This window comes from Chiloscyllium plagiosum, unplaced genomic scaffold (assembly GCF_037043375.1).
Source record: "Chiloscyllium plagiosum isolate Xiang-an unplaced genomic scaffold, Cpla_swu_hap1 HiC_scaffold_37, whole genome shotgun sequence".
Taxonomy (NCBI): Eukaryota; Metazoa; Chordata; class Chondrichthyes; order Orectolobiformes; family Hemiscylliidae; genus Chiloscyllium; species Chiloscyllium plagiosum.
In genome coordinates this window covers 32,180,150-32,201,774 of record NW_028270175.1, presented here as the reverse complement: position 1 = coordinate 32,201,774, position 21,625 = coordinate 32,180,150, and the positions used below count along the sequence as shown (strand labels likewise).

The 21,625-nt window shown below is 41.1% G+C and overlaps 1 protein-coding gene across 1 annotated transcript in view; it reads left to right on the top strand.

Moving 5' to 3' along the window:
- Positions 1 to 21,625, top strand: part of LOC122540091 (CTD nuclear envelope phosphatase 1-like) — a 73,415-nt gene that overhangs the window by 29,150 nt on the left and 22,640 nt on the right. The window contains exons 2-3 of the mRNA XM_087980570.1: positions 13,954 to 14,020; positions 18,200 to 18,318. Of these exons, the coding sequence (XP_087836696.1) occupies positions 13,954 to 14,020; positions 18,200 to 18,318 (186 nt within the window). The remainder of the gene's footprint in view (positions 1 to 13,953; positions 14,021 to 18,199; positions 18,319 to 21,625) is intronic.

Below are 21,625 nucleotides of genomic sequence, written 5' to 3'. Positions count from 1 at the left end.
CTGGCAGGGAGGGGGAGGCGGAGTCTGGGGGGCGGGGCAGGGGAGGCGGAGTCTGGGGGCGGCGGGGGAGGGGGAGTCTGGGGGGGCGGCGGGGCGGGGGTGGGGGAGTCTGGGGGGGCGGCGGGGCGGGGGTGGGGGAGTCTGGGGGGGCGGCGGGGCAGGGGAGGGGGAGTCTGGGGGGGTGGCGGGGCGGGGAGGGGGAGTCTGGGGGGGGAGACGGGAGTCGTGGTGGTTGAAGGAGTGAAGGAGGGTGGGGAATGAGGAGGAGTCGTGGTGAGTGGGGGGAGTGGGAGTCAGGGTGATGCGGGAGTGATGGGTGGTGAAGAAGAGTGGAGCTTTAGGGAGAGGAGACTGTGTAGGGGGGGTCAAGGTGGTGAGTAGGGTTCATGGGAGTGGGACAGTTTGGGGGTGTTGAGGGGGTGAGGTGTAAGGGGTATGTGGTAGGTGTGGAAGGTACAGTATGTGGAGAGAAGATGGCAAGGAAGGCATAGGGGACGGAGGAAGGTGTGCAAGGTGAAGCAAAGAGTAGGAGGGAAGATGGCAGTGGAAGGGGAGAACCAGTGATAGGGGGAGCAATACGAGAATAAAAGAGTTGAGGAACCAAAGGGGCAAGTAGAGGTGGAGTAGCGAGGGGTCAGGACAAACGGGAAAGTCAAAATGCAAGAGTGATACAAAAAAAGGAAGAAAGTTTTAAGTAGCAAGGGGAAAGGGATGGACAAAGATGGATGGGTGAATTTAAGTTACCAAATTTTCAGAACTGTTCTTTAAATTTTGAGGTTGTTTTGATTTGTGTAATACTGAGGTGATGTGGTCTTTGTTACATCTACCAAACATGTGGACAGTGCAACTTGAAGAAATTCACAAGATCGTTTTGGAGCTGGGATGTAATTGTCAGTCTTGCCTACTCCAACCAGAATGATCCTGAAGTCTTTACATTGCAATTTGATAGTGATTTTTCAATTGCTGAAGAGATGTTTCTGCCCATTACTTTAAGCATGGGCATCTATTTCTTGTATTGACCTCACTTTCTGCTTTGCTATGATGATTTTGCTTAAATCTGAGCAATTGTTCCACTCAATTCAGTTTTTCTTTCTGGTGATTTAGTCAGTGTTATATTCATGTCGAACAACTTCTGGAATGTTCCCTGGAATGACTAAAGAGGCCCTTTTTCTTTACTTGTTTCATTATTTGAACCTCTAAGATGAAGGATAGTCTTGGAGTTCTCAATAGAGCCATAGAGTAATAGGGATGTACAGCATGGAAATAGACCCTTTGGTCCAACTTGTCCATGCCGAGCAGATATCCTAACCCAATCTAGTCCCATTTACAAGCACTTGACCCAAATCCCCCTCAACCCATTTGTTAAACCCATCCAGATGCCTTTTAAATCCTGTAATTGTACCAGCCTCCACCAGCTCCCCTGGCAGCACATTCCATACACGCAGCACCTTGTAATCCAGAGAGAACTAGCTATTTGGAAACAGAACTGGCTCGAAGGTAAAAGACAGAGGGTGGTGGTGGAGGGTTGTTTTTCACACTGGAGGCCTATGACCAGTGGTGAGCCACAAGGATCTGTGCTGGGTCCACTACTTTTCGTCACTTATGTAAACAGATGTAAGTTTGCTCGCTGAGCTGGAAGATTTGTTTTCAGATGTTTCATCACCATACTAGGTAACATAATCAGTGAGCCTCTGGTAAAGCATTGGTGGTATGGCCCACTTTTTATTTGTTGAGGTTCCTTGGGTTGATGATGTCATTTCCTGTTCTTTTTTGTGGGGGTGGTAAATGGGATCCAAGTTAATGTGTTTGTTGATGGAGTTCCAGTTGGAATGCCATGCTTCCAGGAATTCTCGTGCATGTTGCTGTTTGGCTTGTCTGAGCATGGATGTGTTGTTCCAGTCAAAGGAAATCAGAGCAGGACTTATACACTTAATATAGAACATAGAAGAATACAGCGCAGTACAGGCCCTTTGGCCCTCGATGTTGCGCCGATCCAAGCCCACCTAACCTACACTAGCCCACTATCCTCCATATGCCTATCCAATGCCCGCTTAAATGCCCATAAAGAGGGAGAGTCCACCACTGCTACTGGCAGGGCATTCCATGAACTCACGACTCGCTGAGTAAAGAACCTACCCCTAACATCTGTCCTATACCTACCACCCCTTAATTTAAAGCTATGCCCCCTCGTAATAGCAAAGTTGTTTGAATGTTCTTGTGATGTGGTGTTTGGAATACAGTTTGGGCACTAAAGTATGATCACCTATGATTTGTGATGGCTTAGCAATATGGTTTTGAAGTCTATTGACATTAATTGAACAGCAATTGCTAATAGACTAGTTTCAATTGGCATTAATTCTAGTTTCAATAATCATGTGCATATGCTTATTCCAATATCATTTGAGAAATTTGTCCTATCAATATGCAAACCTCTTAATTAGCCTGTACTAAATAACTGTTAATCAGCTCATTTGCGTATTGACTAGTTCACTTTATAACTTTTCATTGTCCCTTTCTCCTTCCACCACCCCACTTGGTTTGGTGCTGTTAGCAAAATTGGCCATTTTGTATTGGGTTTCAATTCCAAATAAGTGTAATTTAAATCTGTCAATCCCTGGAATAGACCATCTCCTACATAGAATTTACAACACAAGCAAACCATCTAGCCCAAATAGTCTGTCAACATTCATATCCTCCAATCCATCCTCCATTATAGTTTAACCCTCCCATTCTATTTCTCCCTTGTATCCTCACGTAGCTACTCTGAAATATATCTACACTGGTAATTTTGATGATTCAATGTCATAGTCTCTGGCTAAAGATTGTTCTGAATTCCCTGTTTGATTTCATTCCTTCAGCTTTCTCGTTTTCTTCCAGAGCAAAGTGACCCAGTCTGTCCATTATTCCTTTGCAGTTCTGGCTTTATCCTTACAAATCCTCCTTTTTATGCCTTTTTCTATACACTACTTTTGATATTGTTCTTAATAATTGATGGGATGCAGAAATTGTGAAATAACCAAGTGGTTTTGCTGATTGCCAGAGAGGGTGATCCCCATAACATCACTTGAGAGTACAGGAAGGGGAGTAGGCAATTTAGCTTCTCAAGCTTTTCCATAATTCAATGAGAGCATTCTGACGTATGAAGTTTTGAATGTGCTTTTGGATTCCAAAAGCTTCTATTTGAATAGTTAATTAGTAATGCAGAAGATCAGTATTGCTGAGAGAAGACATGTTTCGTTGAATCTTTGCTACTTGCACTCATCAGAAAAATTTATAAGGCAACCATTTTAACTCTGGCAGAGATAGTGCCATGGAGTACAAGCCAGGTAATGATGACTGACAGTTAACTGCCATCCTTTACTTTAAATTTTAAACCAATTTAAATTAACTCTGGTCAAAACATTGCCCTAAAAAATGAACCAGAGAAAACCTCACCTATTTTGCTGCATTGAAATAGGCTTTAACCAGTCAGCGTTCACCTTGCCAACCAATCACCCTTCTGTCTTACTGTATGCATATAGTATACATGTATAAAAATATGATTTGGAGATGCCGGTGTTGGACTGGGGTGTACAAAGTTAAAAATCACACAACACCAGGTTATAGTCCAACAGGTTCAATTGGAAGCATGCTAGCTTTCGGAGTGACGCTCCTTCATCAGGTGATAGTGGAGGGCTCAATCCTAACATACAGAATTTATAGCAAAAATTTACAGTGTGATGTAACTGAAATTATACACTGAAAAATTGATTGTCTGTTAAGTCTTTCATCTGTTTGAATACCGTGATAGTTTCACTACTTTCATGTGTAAATCGCGAAACCTTTTTTTAGTTGCATTCTCAGGTTAGCTGTTAACAATGGTGATAGCTAGACAATATGTTGAAGGTGTTAGCCCCCTGTGTTCTCTGTCTATGCCATGATGTTTAGATTGATTCTAATCTAAAAAGTGAGATAACGGAGTTTTACATGAATGCATGCAGTTTTTGAGCAAAGTACACCCAGCAAGTACAAATTCACCCCACAAAATATGTGTGTGCATATGGGTCTTTGTCTGTCTGTGTGTGTGCCTGTCTGGGTTGGGGGTTGAGTGTGTGAGAAAGTGCAATGGTGGTCACCTGTAATGTGACATGAACCCAAGGTCCTGGTGAGGTCCCTCACAGACTTAAGATACTCTGCACTCACTACACACACACATACACTTTCTCACACTCACAACCCCCAACCCAGACAGGCACACACAGACCCACATGCACACATATATTTTATGGGGCGAATTTGTACTTGTAGGGTTACATTGTACTTTGCTCAAAAACTGCATGCATTCATGTAGAACTGAGCTCAAAAACTGCATGAATTCATGTAAAACTCCGTTATCTCACTTTTTAGATTAGAATCAATCTAAACATCATGGCATAGACAGGGAGCACAGGGGGCTAACACCTTCAACATATTGTCTAGCTATCATCATTATTAACAGCTAACCTGAGAATGCAACTAAAAAACGGTTTTGTGATTTGCACATAAAAGTAGTGAAACTATCACGGTATTCAAACAGATGAAAGACTTAACAGACAACCAATTTTTCAGTGTATAATTTCAGTTACATCACACTGTAAATTTTTGCTATAAATTGTGTTAGGATTGAGCCCTCTACTATCACCTGATGAGGGAGCAACGCTCTGAAAGCTAGTGTGCTTCCAATTAAACCTGTTGGACTATAACCTGGTGTTGTGTGATTTTTAACTATGTATAAAAATACTTCAGTATTTCTTGAGTTGTCCTGATCAGTGCAAAAAAAAATGTGGCAAACTGCCTATTCTTTTATTTGGTGGAGTGGCGCGAAGTGAAAGTGGGAGACGAGGTAGATTTTGCAACTCTGCTCGCTTAGTGACTGCAGCTTCTGTTGCCACATGGACCTGAAAATACCTCGATTCTGTATTGAATAAACTAACTAACTGTTTGGTGGGTGGTGAGTGCAGTAATAGGTGGAACCGTGAGTCAGCAGCTAGAAGAGTGGGGCAAAATTGGTTAGGAAAACTAAATATTTTAAATTGAGAGACATTTTAAAAGGTAATGTGACAAGTTGATTAACAAGCGAATTTCTAAAGGGAACGGGCGAAGTTCGCATGCACAAGTTGGATGACTGAAACGTCACTAATTTTTAAAAAATCACCAATTATATTTATGACATCTGGTTTTCATTTTAAAAAAAGAATCATTACCCACCTTGTGTGATTTGTTAATGTGTAGTCTGCTGAGTTAAAATTACCAGCTATGAGTCATCTAAACACTTATGGAGTTGTTTTCCGCTGTGCGAGTCACTGTTTTCAAATTGTTTTTTCGGCAAAAATGAATTGATTTAACCAGAATCAACTGATTCTTGTTCCCTGAAACATGCAAGCCAACTTGCATGGTCTTATCCCTCTAATTTTCCCCTATTTATTGCCTTCAGAGGAGTAAGAAAAGAAGGGAGGTAAGTTTGGCTCATGGAATGATTCTTGAGTGCTGACTGCTGTTAGAGCCACTCATTCCTCTAATTGTGATTTGGAGATGCCGGTGTTGGACTGGGGTGTACAAAGTTAAAAATCACACAACACCAGGCTGTAGTCCAATTCCTTTAATTGCTGTGTTTTGAGCTAAATTTAGCTTCCACTGCCACCATGTCTTTTAAATGCTGCAAGGCACACTTGTCTCCCTGAGCTGCCATTTTATGCAGGAATTAAAAGCTGGGCATGTTAGCTGGAAAATTGAATATTTCTGTTTGAGATTCCCAGGCCAGGTGTAACATGAGTGTTCATTATAAAATACTATAGAATTTCATATGAAATTTATAGCACAGATACATTACACAATTCAACTCGTGTTGTTAATCCTCCCACAAGCAGACCTAATCCGGTCTCGTTGCCCAGTTTCCTTTCCTTTGATCACCTAACTAACCTGTATTTAGATGTAAACATGGTCTCTATCTCGCTGAAACTCTCATACTTTACATGCCCTAAGTTTTTTATAAAACGTTTCTTCAACTTTCTACCTAACATCTTTTGTATTTAAACTTGCTACTACCTGCCCTTGTTTAGATATGTCACTGTCAATAGTCTGTTTAAATTAAAGTTCATTTTTATTGTAATTTTAAATATCCGTCAAAACATTTAATTCTGACACCATTTGTAGTTCGTAATTTCAAATTCTGCGCATCCCCAATTTTTATGGGTTTACCATTAGCAAATGTACCTTTCGCTGTCTCGCCTTATCACTCTAGAATTCCCACCTTAAACCTTGCCTTAAAAACATAACCAGTGACCAAGTTGTTGATCAACTGATCTGATTTAGCACTGAGGCAGGTATGATATTTTCATCATGCTTGTTAGAACATTGTATTGTTAAGGATGCCTAGTGCATTGCAGTGTGTTCTACAGCCCAATTGTTTAAGTGTCTGTCTAAATTTGTATTCCATTACCTTATGTCTTCATAGATCAATAATGGTATAGGGATCTGCCATATTGAGAAGTCCAGTTGCGATACTTTTTGTGTCACGGGAATTAAAATAAAACGCCAACTTTTCCATTGAGGAATGAAAGAAAGTCAAGGGTTCAGCCTTTATTATTAGGAAACTGACTAAGCTGTACTGCTTTGTTCGGGTAAATGGGTTTTATGGAATGACTACTTGGGTGGAAGCAATGTCTTTTGCATTCCTGACTATACTGTGTTATGGTCCCAGCTGATGTTTTTACTGGACAGACCAGATGCCGGACTGAAAAATAGCTTAATAGAGCAAGCTTTTTTCATTTAATAGGATGGTGTCTCACTGAAATATAAGCAGGTAATGTTGCAGATTTGTGTAACAATGAAGTTTGCTACGTAAAAAAATTAAGATAAAATAGAATAAACTAAACTATTTACATGCAACATGCTTAAAGATTTTGAAACACTCAATAAAAATGCAGTCCCATTAATCCTAGCTGTAACCTCTTACAGCATGGAAATTCCATTGAGAAATTCCTTTTCTCCTCAGAAGAATCTGATGGACACTTCATTATATATAGAGCTTAAATTTTCTCAGCTTCAAAAGAGCTTTCTAAATTCTGGAGCTTTTACACTAAACTCCTTACTCTGAGGTAACCTATTTTTAATAATTTTATATTATCTTTTCCCTTTCTCAGGAAGAGCTATCTGACACATCCAGCTTCAGCCAGAACTTCTGAAAACTGCCCACAGTGAAAGCTGAGAAAAATCAATTTTCTTTAAGTTTTATGTTTCTCCTAATCCCCTAAAAATTCCCAACTCTTCTGGAGCTAATTGTAGACTGGCAATTAGGAAAACAAGGGTTTTTTCAGGATAGCAAACTGTAACTAGTGGGGTATCATAATGGGAAAGACTGCAGAAAGCTGCAGCAAAGAGGAATTTGGGGTTCCTTGTGCATGAATCATAAAAAGCTAGCATCTGAGTTCAGTGAGTAGTAGGGAAGGCAAGAGGACTACAGGCCGTTCTGGGAAATACACATTTTGTTAATGCAAATTCACTATAACATGATTGACGAATGGGGACACTATTTCTAAAGCACGAACTTTTAAAGCGTGATTTTGTTATAACGTAATTCCGGCCCTCATTAGTTTAAATGGTGCTGCTATAATGCGATTATCTTAACAAGAGATTGCACGAGAACGGACCTACCCCGTTACGGCAGAACTGACTGTATTAGCCTTTATTTCAAAGAGAATAGTGTATAAAAATACAAAGGTTTTGCTAAAGTTATACCAAGTATTCAGATCACACCAGGAATAGTGTGGACAGTTTTGGTCTCCCTATCTAAGGAAGACAGTCCGGAGAAGGCTTATTAGGTTGAGGGTAGAGGCATTTTCTTGAGAGGTTGAGTGGGTTGGGCCTGTACTCATTGGTGTTTAGAAAAATGAGAGGTGACTTTATTGAAACATACAAGATTCCTTGGGGACTTCGCAGAGTAGTTGCTGCGAGGTTGTATGTCTCTTGTGGGAGAGTTTAGGACCAGGAGGTACAATCTCAGAGAATGTCACCCCAGCTCTACTCAAAGCTGGTAACTGTTTCCATCATAGCATTATATGAAAGCAAGGAGTGAGGAAAGGCCATTTGGGCCCCTGCTTCCAAGCTTCTTCCAAAGATCCACAAAACTACCCGGTTATATACTCCATCCATAGATTTTATCATTATCTATTTAGAGCAAAATACCTCCTTGTTTTATTCACCAGTATGTGGCTCTAACTCAGAATTATCCTACGCTTAATGTGACTTCTAATGAGTTAACCGTGAAAAGACAAAGAACTGTTAGTGCAGGTCAAATTTAAGGTGGTGTTTGAGGATTAAATTCCTCATTGATATGAATAGTGAGGCCGCTCCTGTTTCATTTTGGTGCCTGGTTCTATTTGTTTTCTGATCTTGTACTAGGAGGGAGTTATTGGGTGCTTTTAGCTTCATCCAAGTTAGGATCACAGACCCATTTTGGAATGAAGAGTTTGGTGCTCAACTAATTTTCAATCAGTTAAGACAGCAGTAATGGAGGTGATATTTAATTTCAGGGGTTCGGCCACTTTTGGAATTTTGTGTGCAGTTCTGGTGTCCCTCCTATTAGAAGGATGTTGTGAAACAAAGGGTTCAGAAAAGATTTTCAAGGATGTTTTCAGAGTTGGAGGGTTTGAGCTATAGGCTGGGGCTGTTTTCTCTGGAGTGTCGGAGGCTAAGGGGTAACATTATAGAGGTTTATAACATCATGAGGGGCAATTGATTGGGTAAATATTCAAGGTCTTTTTCCCTGGGATGGGTAGTCCAAAACTAGAGGGCAAAGGTTTCAGGTGAGAGGGGAAAGATTTAAAAGCGAACTAAAGGGCAACTATTTCAAGCAGAGGGTGGTGCATGCATGGAATGAGCTATCAGAGGGAAGTGGTGGAGGCTGGTACAATTACAACATTTAAAAGGCAGCTGAATGGCTATATGATTAGGAAGGGTTTAGAGGGATATGGGCTGGGTGCTGGCAAATGGGACTAGATTAGGTTGGGATATCTGATCGGCATGGACGAGTTTGATCGAAGGGTCTGTTTCCCTGCTGTATGTCTCTATGACTCTGTACCCAGAGTTCAACAATTCTGCAGATGCTTATTATTCTCTTTGCTCCATGGCCTACAGGAGATGAGTGGTAAATCATTCAATCCCACAAGCCTGCTCCACCACTCAACAGGGTCATGCTTGCTTTGTTTGTTTCTAATTTCACAATCCCAGCTACCCTCGATCGTCTTTGGTTTCATAGATTTTTGTGAAGCAATCTACTCCTCTCTTTTAAAATATTGAAAGACCCCGCCTCAACAGCCTTTGGGGACAGAGAGGTCCAAAGTCTGTTAACTCTTTGAGAAAGCAATTCTCCTTATCTGTGCCCCGAAAGGACAACCCTGAATTTCAAATCAGTCAAAGAGATGTACAGCATGGAAACAGACCCTTCGGTCCATGCCAACCAGATATCCCAACCCAATCTAGTCCCACCTGCTAGCACCCGGCCCATATCCCTCCAAACCCTTCCTATTCATACACCCATCCCAATGCCTTTTAAATGTTGCAATTGTACCAGCCTCCACCACTTCCTCTGGCAGCTCATTCCATACACGTACCACCCTCTGCGTGAAAAAGTTGCCCCTTAGGTCCCTTTTATATCTTTCACCCTAAACCCAGCCCTTTGGTTCTGGATTCCTCAACCCCAGGGAAAAAACTTTGCCTATTTACCCTATCCATGCCCCTCACAATTTTGTAAACCTCTATAAGGTCACCACTCAGCCTCCGACGCTATAGTGAAAACAGCCCCAGCTTGTTCAGCATCTCCTATAGCTCAAATCTTCCAACCCTGGCAACATGCTTGTAAATCTTTTCTGAACCCCTTCAAGTTTCACAACATCTTTCCGATAGGGAGGAGACCAGAATTGCATGCAATATTCCAACAGTGGCCTAACCAATGTCCTGTACAGCGGCAACATGACCTCCAAACTCCTGTACTCAATACTCTGACCAATAAAGGAAAGCATACCAAACACCTTCTTCACTATCCTATCTACCTGCGACTCCAATTTCAAGGAGCTTTGAACCTGCACTCCAAGGTCTCTTTGTTCCAAAACACTCCTCAGGACCTTACCATTGAGTGTATAAGTCCTGCCAAGATTTGCTTTCCCAAAATGCAGCACCTCACATTTATCTGAATTAAATTCCATCTACCACTTCTCAGCCCATTGGCCCATCTAATCAAGATCCTGTTGTAATTTGAGGTAACCACCTTCGCTATCCACTACACCTCCAATGTTGGTGTCATCTGCAAACTTACTAACTATACCTCTTGAGCGTACATCCAAATCATTTATATAAATGACAAAAAGTAGTGGAACAAGCTTTGATCCTTGTGGCACTCCACTGGTCACAGGCCTGCACTCTGGAAAAACAACCCTCCACCACCACCCTCTGTTTGAGTCAGTTCTGTATCCAAATGGCTAGTTCTCCCTGTATTCCGTGAGATCTAACCTTGGTAAGCAGTCTCCCATGGGGAACCTTGTTGAATGCCTTACTGAAGTCCGTGTAGATCACGTCTACCGCTCTGCCCTCATCAATCCTCTTTGTTACTACTTCAGAAAACTCAATCAAGTTTGTGAGACATGATTTCCCACACACAAAGCCATGTTGACTATCCCTAATCAGTCCTGTCTTTTCACGTACATGTACATCCTGTCCCTCAGGATTCCCTCCAATAACTTGCCCATCATCGATGTCAGGCTCACTGGTCTATAGTTCCCTGGCTTGTCCTTACCACCCTTCTTAAACAGTGGCACCATGTTAACCAATCTCCAGTCTTCTGGTATCTCACCTGTGGCTATCGATGATACAAATATCTCAGCAAGAGGCCCGGCAATCACTTCTCTAGCTTCCCACAGAGTTCTAGGGTAAACCTGATCAGGTCGTGGGGATTTATCCACCTTTAACCATTTCAAAACATCCAGCACTTCCTCCTCTGTAATATGGACATTTTGCAAGGTGTCACCATCTATTTCCAAACATTATATATCTTCCATATCCTTTTCCACAGTAAATACTGATGCAAAATACTCGTTTAGTATCTCCCCTCCTTAAAAACATTTAAACATAAGGTATTCTCTGACAATATGAACCCAAGCTCATATTGCTTAAGGATGACGCATTTGTTTGCAATCTTACTTTTCATATCAGTACAAGTCTTAAAATTACAAAATTATAAAACTACTTCAGTGTAAGTTTTACAGAGCTATAAATGTCAAAGTTACAGATGCCACTCAACAGCTACAGAGCGGGTGGGAATGAAAGCAAATGACAAATTTAATTATCTTTCCATGTACTAACAACCTCTGAAAAGGAGAAAATCGGAATTGCATCAGGATAATTCAGTCATTGTCCTAATTACAAAGCACAGAGCCACTCACTAAATAACTAATTCTCTGAAGACAGCTCCTATTCAGTTAGTGACTAAACAAATGCCAAGATAGGTTCTTCATAGACTCATCGAACCTGGTCTCCACCTTCCCCTTACACTCGCCCCTGAACTCCAGACACACTGCTGCTGCCTCCTGGACACTACCATTGGATGCGAGCAATTCTGGTTGCAGCATTACTCCCACAGTCCAGCCTATCCTTCCTCCAGTCCCTCCAATCTATCCCTTGGGTCTGCCATATCTTGGCTAGGAAGGTGGAAAATCAATCAGGCCTACCTCTCTTTATGTATGTTGATATTCAGAGGTATTTGAGTGTACAAGGGGCACAATGTATGCACGGCACCTACAGCAAATAATTAGGAAGGCAAATGGTACATTGGCCTTTATTGCAATGGGATTGGAATAAAGAACAAAGAAGCTGCTACATTTAAACAGGTCTTTGGTGAGATCAGATTTGGTATCAGTCTCCCATTAAAGAATGAATAGATTTGCGTTAGAGGCCGAATTGCAAAGGCTCACAACATTGTTCCCAAGGGTTGTCTCATGGAGAAAAGTTGAGTAAATTGGCTGTCTACACATTTGAGTTTAGAAGAATGAGATGATCGCATTCAAACATATGAGATTCTGAAGATGCTGGACAAGATAGACTCTGAGGGTATGGTTCCACTGATTGGGAATCTGAAACTTGGAGGCCTGGTCTTGGAATAAGAGGCTGATTGTTTAAGTGAGATGTGAGATGAAGAGAAACTTCTTCATTTAATTGTGAATCTTTGGAATTTCTCCTCAATGTTTGTGAAATCCCTATAGTTGAGTATAGCTAAAGCTGAGAAATCTTTGGAGAATCAATGAATCAAGGGACTGGAGGGATAGGGGCACATGTGAAAATGGTGTCGAAACAGAGGATTGGACACTATCATGCGGAATGACAAGTTGGGTTTACTGCTCCTTTATGTTCATGTGCTCCTGACTTCCCCCTGCTGGTTGGTGCATGTGAGGTCAGGATGAGCCGAGCTGTGCTGACACTCCAAATGTAACAATCCAGGTATTGAGTATTGGCAGAGGGAGTCATCCAGGGAGAATGACAGTTTAGACTGGGTTCTAGCTGCCTTCTCGTAGCTAGGGATATACATGAGCTAGTACTGTGATGAGTCTTGATAATATTGGAAAGGAAGAAAAGTAATGAGATAAAAAGTTTCTGGCTTTATGTGATGAGCGTATCGTGGTTAATGTTTGAAAATAAACCCACATTCTGCTTTACTCCTTTAGGTTCCCTCTGAGGCATAAACGTTTAGTGAAGACATTTTGAGGCAGGGAGGTGGTTGAAATTGGATGAACGATATTTTGTCATTTGGAATGATCAGTCTCTTTTTGGGGCACCCCATGAAAGAAAAATATAGAAAGAACCCACACTGTACTTCGGTGTACTGGAATTGTTAGGTTATGTAACAGAATCTTTGACATGACAGCCAGTGAGGTGAGGTATACAGAATATGTTGAAGGAAGCCATCACTCTGCCTGCATTATTAGGTACTTTCCAGACAGTGCTCAATTTGCATTTCAGTACAGTGCTGCTGTTATCCACTAAAAACGATGCAAACGTATAAAATATGATGAATTTCACATGGTTTTCCTGAATTGCCAGATAACGTGCAATATGTTATGAGTTACTGGATGTGAAACTATACATTTTGTACTGTACCTGTGGAGCTTTGTAGGACTGGAGTTAAGTCACTGTGGACTAGATCTCCTGTTCCAGCTCAGTCCAGGTTGTCTAGAAGAGGATTCTGAATCATTGTGAAACCATTCTGGTTTGAGAAGTCAAGTCTAGCTGGGGAATTGGACAAAGAATCTTTCAACAAAAATAAAAATGATCTAAAATTGAAAGGTTTGCAGTAATGCTTAGGGCAACAGCTGAAATGCAGCAAGTGATCATTTTGGTCAGTGTTGTGGGAGATGGGAGTTAAATGACACTTAAAGTAGGCGATGTAGAGGGCTGTTGAGATTGTGTTAAATTGAGAAGTTTGATCCTGAACATATAGGGACGGATCTTTAGTTCGCTGATCACCTTGAGGTGGCCATTGCCATCATTGTTCCACAATCTGTTGGGACGTGGTATACAACCTAATAGCATCCATGGAAATGAGGTAAGACAGCTAAACATGTGGAAATAAGGGAGTAAAGCAAATCCACTCTACAAAGAAAGAAAATCTGCAATGTTCACGTCCAACAATAAAAAGATATCCTTGGATTTTGGTCAGTTTTCTTTCAACTGGTACTGACACTTAGACTGAGACCTTCCAGATCTCTAAGGATTTTCCTCATGGCTTCAGCAATTGTGAACATTCAAACAAATGTGCCTGTTCTGGTTAGCAGGAATAACTGAATGTAAGACGCTTTGGACCCTGCTATTTAAATCATCCAAACCACCACCTCTCTGTGCTCAGGAAAGAATGCTGCCTTAATCTCTTATTTAATATTTTTTGTTTTGTAGATTATCCAATACCAGACAGTTCGCTATGACATTTTGCCTCTATCTCCTCTTTCCCGTGTCAGAATAAGTAAGTACCATCTGATCCTGCGATTTAATTTGTTTTCTTGGGGGCAAGTTAATCCTTTTCAGTGCCTGATTGGATTGAGTATCAATTTTAAAATTCGCAGCACTTTTAGCATGACTTGAGGGTTGTACGTTTTGGAAGGATCTTTAGCAGACCTTGAGTTTGCCAGTCCTGTAATAGGAAAAGAGCAGTGCTTCTGCCAACTGGAAACCATGAACCTTTCACTGCTTGCATCATGTCTGGTGAGAGCCTGCAGACAAAGATTGGACATGAACACTTTGTATTTCCATGTTGCAATTTCTCAGTTTGAAGGAGAGAATGTGCAGAATTTCAAAATTGATGACAGAAATCAGAGTCTAAAGTTGATGAACTCCATTTAGAGCCCAAGTCTGTAATGTGCCTAGTCGGAAGAGAAGTGCTGTCCTCCAACTTGCATTGAGCTTCACTGGAATGTTGCAGCACGCCAAGGAGGGCAAGGCAGTTATTTACACAGCAAACAGCGTGAAGTTCTGGGTCTTGTTTGTAGACTGAATGAAAGTGTTCTGCAAAGCAATCGCTCCATCTGTGTTTGGTCTCCCCGATGTAGAGGAAACTGCATTCTGAGCAGTGAATGCCATGGACTGAATTAAAAGATGTACAGATAAATTCAGCTTCAGCTGGAAGGGGTGTTTGGGCCTTGGACGCCAGGATGGAGAAAGTAAAGAGACAGGTGTGACACCACCTCCACATGGTAAGGTGTTAAGGTATTGCAGATGATAACATCGCCAAGTATGCTCCTCGGAGGGTCCCTTCAGAATGCAGATTTGAAAGGAAGTGAAGATGTGTTTAGAGCTGGTGGAAATAGAGGCTGATAGTTGCCTTATGAAGACTGATGGAAATAGTGTGAGGACAGGAAGAACTCTACCTTGGTTCTAGATGGGGAGCAACAGAGATGAGGGAAGAACTGCTAGAAATTAGTTGGACATGGTTGAAGTTCCTTTCAACTACAGTTGGGAGGAATGCTTAGTTGAGTAGAAAGGAAGACTTTTTGGAAATGTCATTGGTGAAGCTAAAATTGTCAGAACAGAAAGTAATTTTATTCAGGAAAAATATTTGGGAACCCTAGCTGGTGGTAAACACTGTTATTTGTTTTAGAAAAAAATAGTCAAATGTAAGTTTAATAATGGTGCTTGGAGGAACGTAGTCCTTTTCACAAAGTTTGCAAAGTACATGTGCATGTTATCTCATTGGTAAGGAGTTCGGTGAGTATGTAGGGTTTCATTTAATTTTCAATCTTAGTGAGTTTTGAGAAAAGTTGTAGCTCAGGTTGAGGTTCTGGATGTAGGTTTACTCACTGAGCTGGAAGATTCATTTTCAAATGTTTCATCACCATACCAGGTAACATCATCAGTGAGCCTCTGGTGGAGCACTTGTGTTAGTGACCCGCTTTCTGTTTGTGTTTAGGTTTCCTTGGGTTAGTGATTTCAGTTCCAGTGGTGATGTCATTTCCTGTTCTATTTCTCAGAGGGTGGTAAATGGGGTCCAAGTCAATGTGTTTGTTAGTGGGGTTCTAGTTAGAATGCCATGCTTCTAGGAATTGTTATGCACATCTCTGTTTGGCTTGTCCTAGGATGGATGTGTTGTCCCAGTTGAAGTGGTGTCCTTCCTCATCTGTATGTCAAGATATTAGCGAGAGAGGGTCATGTCTTTTTGTGGCTAGTTGTCTTTGATGTAGAGGAGAGTGGCTAGGGTTTCTGGACACGGTTTGTCTGCCTGTTCGGGTTTGTTGCTGAGAAATCGGGGGACTGTGTTCATTGGGTACCTGTTCTTTTCGAATACGCTGTATCGGTGACTTTCCTCTGCTCTTCATAGTTCCTCTGTGCTGCAGTGGTGGCTTGTGGAAATAGTGTTCTAATGTGGATGTTGGGATGATTGCTTCTGTTGTTCAGTTTTTGGCCTGTATGTGTTGTTTTCCTGTAGATGCTGGTTTGACCTTCCCTATTGGCTATTAGCTCTATTGTGACATCTAGGAATGGCAGTTTGTTGTTTTCCTCCTCTTTAGTGAATTTTATGCCAATATGGATATTATTGATGGTCTTGAAGGTTTTCTTTAATGTGTTTCGTTTAGTGATGACAAAGATGTCATCCACATAGCGGACTCAAAGGTTGGGTTGGATGGTTGGCAGAGCTGTTTGTTCGAGTCTCTGCATTACTGTCTCTGCTAAGAACCCTGATATCGGAGATCCCATGTGTGTTCCATTGATTTGTCGGTTTTGTTAATGAAAGTTAAGTGGGTGGTAAGGCACAGGTGCACTAACTTGACAATATTGTCCTTGCTGAAGAAGTTGGTGGTGTTTATTGTATATGTCTTTGGTTCTTCTAATAGTGTAGTCAGTGTTTGCTTGGCCAGGTTGATGTTGATTGATGTGAACTGGACTATTACGTCAAGAAACATGTCCAGAAGCCCTAGCCACTCTCCCCTACGTCAAAGACGTCTCGGAAATGACTGCCAGACTCTTGGCATCATGATAGCCTTCAAATCTACCAACACATTAAAATAGCAGCTAATGAACTTGAAAGACCCCATGCAGACAATAAGCAAAACTAATGTCATTTACAAAATTCTTGCAAGAACTGTACCAAACACTGTTAGACAAACAGGCAGAAACTAGCCACCAGGATACATGAACATCAACTCGCCACAAAAAGGTATGACCCATTCTCACTAGTGTCCTCCTTCATCTGTATGTAAGGATACCATTTCAACTTGGACAACACATCCATCCTAGGACAAGCCAAACAGAGATACATATGAGAATTTGTAGAAGCAAGGTATTCCAATCGGAGCTCTAACAACAAACACGTTGACTTGGATCCCATTTCCCACCCTCTGAGAAAAAGAACAGGAAATGACATCACCACAGGGATTGACATCACCAACCCAAGGAAACCTAAACACACAACTAAAAAGTGGGTCACTAACACCAGTGCTTTCACTGGAGGCTCACTGATGATACCTGGTATGGTGAAGAAACTTCCGAAAATGAACCTTCCAGCTCAGCGAGCAAGCTTACATCCAGAATTTTCAATCATGGTACCAATTTAGTCTGTTATCCTCTCGAGTCCTGTGAGTGCTAGAAGGATTTCAACTATGATTTTATTTTTAAGTGAGCTATAACAATGCGCTTTTGATTTGCTAATCCTTTAGGCTGCAATCAACAGAAATGATTTTCCAACTGAAGAATTTCCAGATCTCTCACTAAACAAATCCTGTAAAAGCCAGCCACATAAAGAATGTTTTCATTTTGGTTGTTTGTCCCTTTTCTTCTCCCCCCGATTTTCCCAACTTCTCGTTTTAATTTCAGCATGTTCCACTTTGTTAACCTTATTCAAACCTGATTTTCATCTTTAACTTTAAAATCTTTTATGGTTGCTTTTCCCTGGCTCCAGTTTTAAAAATAACAACTTTTTTCTTTGGAGATTAGCTGACAACTATTATTTTGGGACATGTTTATCAGGAATTAAAAATTGAATATTGCTGTAGTGGAAACGGTTTTGTATTACAAATTAAAGTCTCTGTCAATTAAGGAAAATACTCGCCCCCTTGGACAGAGAGGGCCCGATTAAATTTAGTCTGGCATGCAAAAAGTTTTGTTTTTGGGTTTAACGAGTTGGATGGCTGGTTATACAGTTAGTTTTAACTCTCACTTTGATTCCTTTTGATGTCCCTTGAAATTTGGTTTTTGGTGAAATCCTATGGTTTAGAGCTGTAGAAAATATGCTCTCTACGACTTAGCCAAGACATGCTTGGCTGCTGTAAATGTTGGCTGTTTTCAGTTTGGAAAGTGGAATGGACAGTTGAAAGGGGAAATATTTCTGTGAATTCATAAAGTTTATAGTGGAACAAAAATAAATTAGGAATACAAGATGATACTGTAGTACAGAACATAAGGCAATGCCACAGCATTTCCAGAAATGCTTGGATGTTGCTGGATCGGATTGATCCCTACAGGCATTGTCTTGGAATCTGACTTGTTGAATTTTGATTGCTTTGAAGCTCAGGCATGTTTATTAGTCTTGGATTTGATGTTTTTTTTATTGGTCAGAGGAATGCCATGCAGCTGCATTTGATGTCCACTCAAACCTTAGCATGACTTCTATTACTGAAAACCTTACTCTTTCCTGCTCTCTCTATCTTTGCAGATCAAATGAAAAGAAAAATCCTAGTTTTAGATTTAGATGAAACATTAATCCACTCGCATCATGATGGCGTGTTAAAACCAGCAGTGAGGCCGGGCACACCACCAGACTTCATGCTAAAGGTGAGACAGTGAAGGAACCTGGACACGATTATCTTAGCCTTTTGAGTTCTGATTTGAAACAGATGCAACAATGTTTTAAGAATAAATCTCTACCACTGTTGTTCATGTTGTAATTGAATCCATTCCATGCATGTCCAGTTGTACCAGGGGAGGCCTCTGGTAAAATGTCATACAGCACATTCAATTCCAGAGTGGTTCGACTGGAACATTCACTTCTGCTCTGTGATAAGGGTTGAACATAATGTATGAGGTTTTACTTGGTCACTCAGAACAGGGCAACGTTCACCGAGGAGCTCAAAGCACATATCAGATCAAGCTGCCGTGGGGAATAGCTTGGTGAAACAGATAATGGAAGAGACTGAGACCAGGGCAGACGCCATGTTAGGATTTTTTAACTACCTTGAACAGAAGGAGTCAAGACTACTTGAGTGTCTCTGATATTAACAGTCACAGGAAGAAGCTCTAGGAAGTGATAAGCAGCCAAGTGTGGGAAGCTGAGAAAATGGGCTCAGTTTTGGGGAAATCGTGAGGGGCTTGGAAGAAGCATGTGAGCATTAATGCTTCCAATAAGGTGAGTGAGGAGAGGTTGCAAACAATAACTACTTAATGCAACTGAGCAAGTTCGAACTCAGGAAATACCCAGGTAAGGAAGATTTCAGCTTGAAGTTACCTGTTGGCAAAAAAAACTGGGGCTGTGCCTGTGAATAAATACTTGAGTGCAGTATTGTGAACCCAGTAAAGGATTGACCAGAACAGAAACTTCCATGTGTCAGTCATAGAGATGTACAGCACGGAAACAGATCCTTCTGTCCAACTCCTCCATGCTTACCAGATAACCCAATCTAATCTAGTCCCATTTGCCAGCATTTGGCCTAAATCCCTCTAAATCCTTCCTATTCATAAACCCATCCAGATGCCTTTTAAATGTTGTAATTGTACCAGCCTCTGGCAGCTCATTCCATACAAGCACCACCCTCTGTGTGAAAAAGTTGCCCCTTAGGTCACTTTTATATCTTTCCCCTCTCACCCTAAACCTATGCCCTCTAGTTCTGGACTCCCCCACCCCAGGGAAAAGACTTTGTCTATTTATCTGATCCATGCCCGTCATGATTTTATAAACTTCTAGGAGGTCACCCCTCAGCCTTCAACGCTTCAGGGAAAACAGCCCCAGCCTGTCCAGCCTCTCCCTGTAGCTCAAATCCTCCAACCCTGGCAACCTGCTTGTAAATCTTTTCTGAACCCTTTCAAGTTTCACAACATCCTTCTGATAGGAAGGTGACCAGAATTGCATGCAATATTCCAAAAGTGACCTAACCAACATCCTGTACAGCCACAACATGTCCCCCCAGCTCCTCTACTCAATGCTCTGATCAATAAAGGAAAGCATACCAAACGCCGTCTTCACTATCCTATCTACCTGCGACTCTACTTTCAAGGAGCTATAACCTTGCACTCCAAGGTCTCTTTGTTCATGAACGCTCCCTAGGACCTTACCATTAAGTGTATCAATCAATGATAACAGCTCTAGAGAAGGAATTTTGAGACAAAAGTGAAGAATAAAAATCACTTGTGAAGTTTAGTGAGATATGATGACTCATTGTGTCCTTTTACTTTGGGGCCAGAAGTGTTAGTCGTAAGAGTTGCTGAGAAATCCAAGGTATCTGACTTGATTGCATTTATTTGGTCACAGTATGTCAGTACAAATGAGAGTTTTATTTATTTGTGTGAAGTGTGCCTCTCTGGCAGTTGGAATATTAGAAAAATTGTATTCCTACTGTATCAGTAGCCAATTAGAGAGTTGAGGGAAAAGTGTGTAATCTTGCAAAGGTGAGTGGCTATTGGATGATTGGGCAGAGCATTAAAAAAACAATAGTGAATGATTTCGAGTATGAGAGGAAGCTAGTGCGGAATATAAAACAGACAGCAAGAGTTTCTACAGTGTTTTTAAAAAAAAAGAAGGTTGAGTGTTGAATGAGGAGTAAAAAGTAAATAAGGAAATGGCAGAGGAAATGAACAAATATTTTGCTTCTGTCTCCTGTAAAGGATATAAAAATAAGTATTCCAATAATAATTATAAATTAGGACGTGAAATAGCGAGGGCAACTGAGTGAATTTGCAATCACGAGGGAAGCAGTGTCAAGCAAAGTGATGGACCTGTGGGCTGTCAAGTTCCTCGGTCCTGATGGGTTTCATTTTAGGATTTTAAAAGCAGTGGCTAACGAGGTCGCTAGATATATTGACATTAGTTTTGCAAAATTCACTAATTTCGGAAAGCTTCCATCGTTCTGGGAAGCAGGAAATATACCTTTAATATTTGAGAAAGGAGGGAGGCATTAAAAAAGGAAACAAAAGGCCAATTAACTTGGCATTTGTCATGGGACTTTGTTAGAATTGATGATCAGGAGGATTGTAAATGGATACTTAGAATATCTCAAGGTAACCGGTAAGAGTCAGTATGGTTTTGTGATAGGGAAATTGTGTGTAACCAGTTTCTTGGCATTCTTTGAAAGAACAGCATGTCCTGTGAATAAAAGGAAGCCCATAGGTGTGCAATACTTGGATTTGCAGAAGACATTTGACAAGATCTCTCACAAAAGGTGATTGCATGAAGCAGGATCTTGTGATGTAAGGGATGGCATATTATTATAGATAGAAGATTAAGTGCCTTGCAGAAAACAGTATGTATAAATAAGTCTTTTTTTCTGACTGTCAGGTTGTTACAAGGTAGAGTACCAAAGTAGTGTCCCTATTTTTGTTGTTACTCTTTCATGACGCGATCATCCCTGGCAATGTCATCCTTTATTGCCCACCTGTAATTACCTCTGAATTGAGTGATCACTAGGTAATTTCAGCGGACAGTTGAGTCACATTGCTTTAGGTTTGGAGTCACATGTAGACAAGACCATTAAGGAGAGCAGATTTCCTTCACATAGCACATTAGTGAACCAGATGGATATTTATGACAGTAGTTAAATGGTTACTACTGGACTAGCTCTGTTGGGCCTCAGCGTTTTACAGTTTATATCAATGACTTGGATAAGGGGAGTGAAGGTGTGGTAGGTAAATTTGTGTCACCTGCAAAGATAAGCAAGTTGTGAACAGGATGTGAGGTTGCAGACATGTAGATAGTTGAATGAGTGGGCAAAAATCATCTGGTGCAGTATTATACGAGAAAATTTGAAGTTGCTCTCTGCGGCAGGCAGAATAAAGAAAACAATATTACTTAAATAGGCTGCAAATGCCACGTTGCAAAGAGATTTGAGTGTAATAGTGTTGACAGTTTAAATGTTAGCTTGTAAGTACAGCA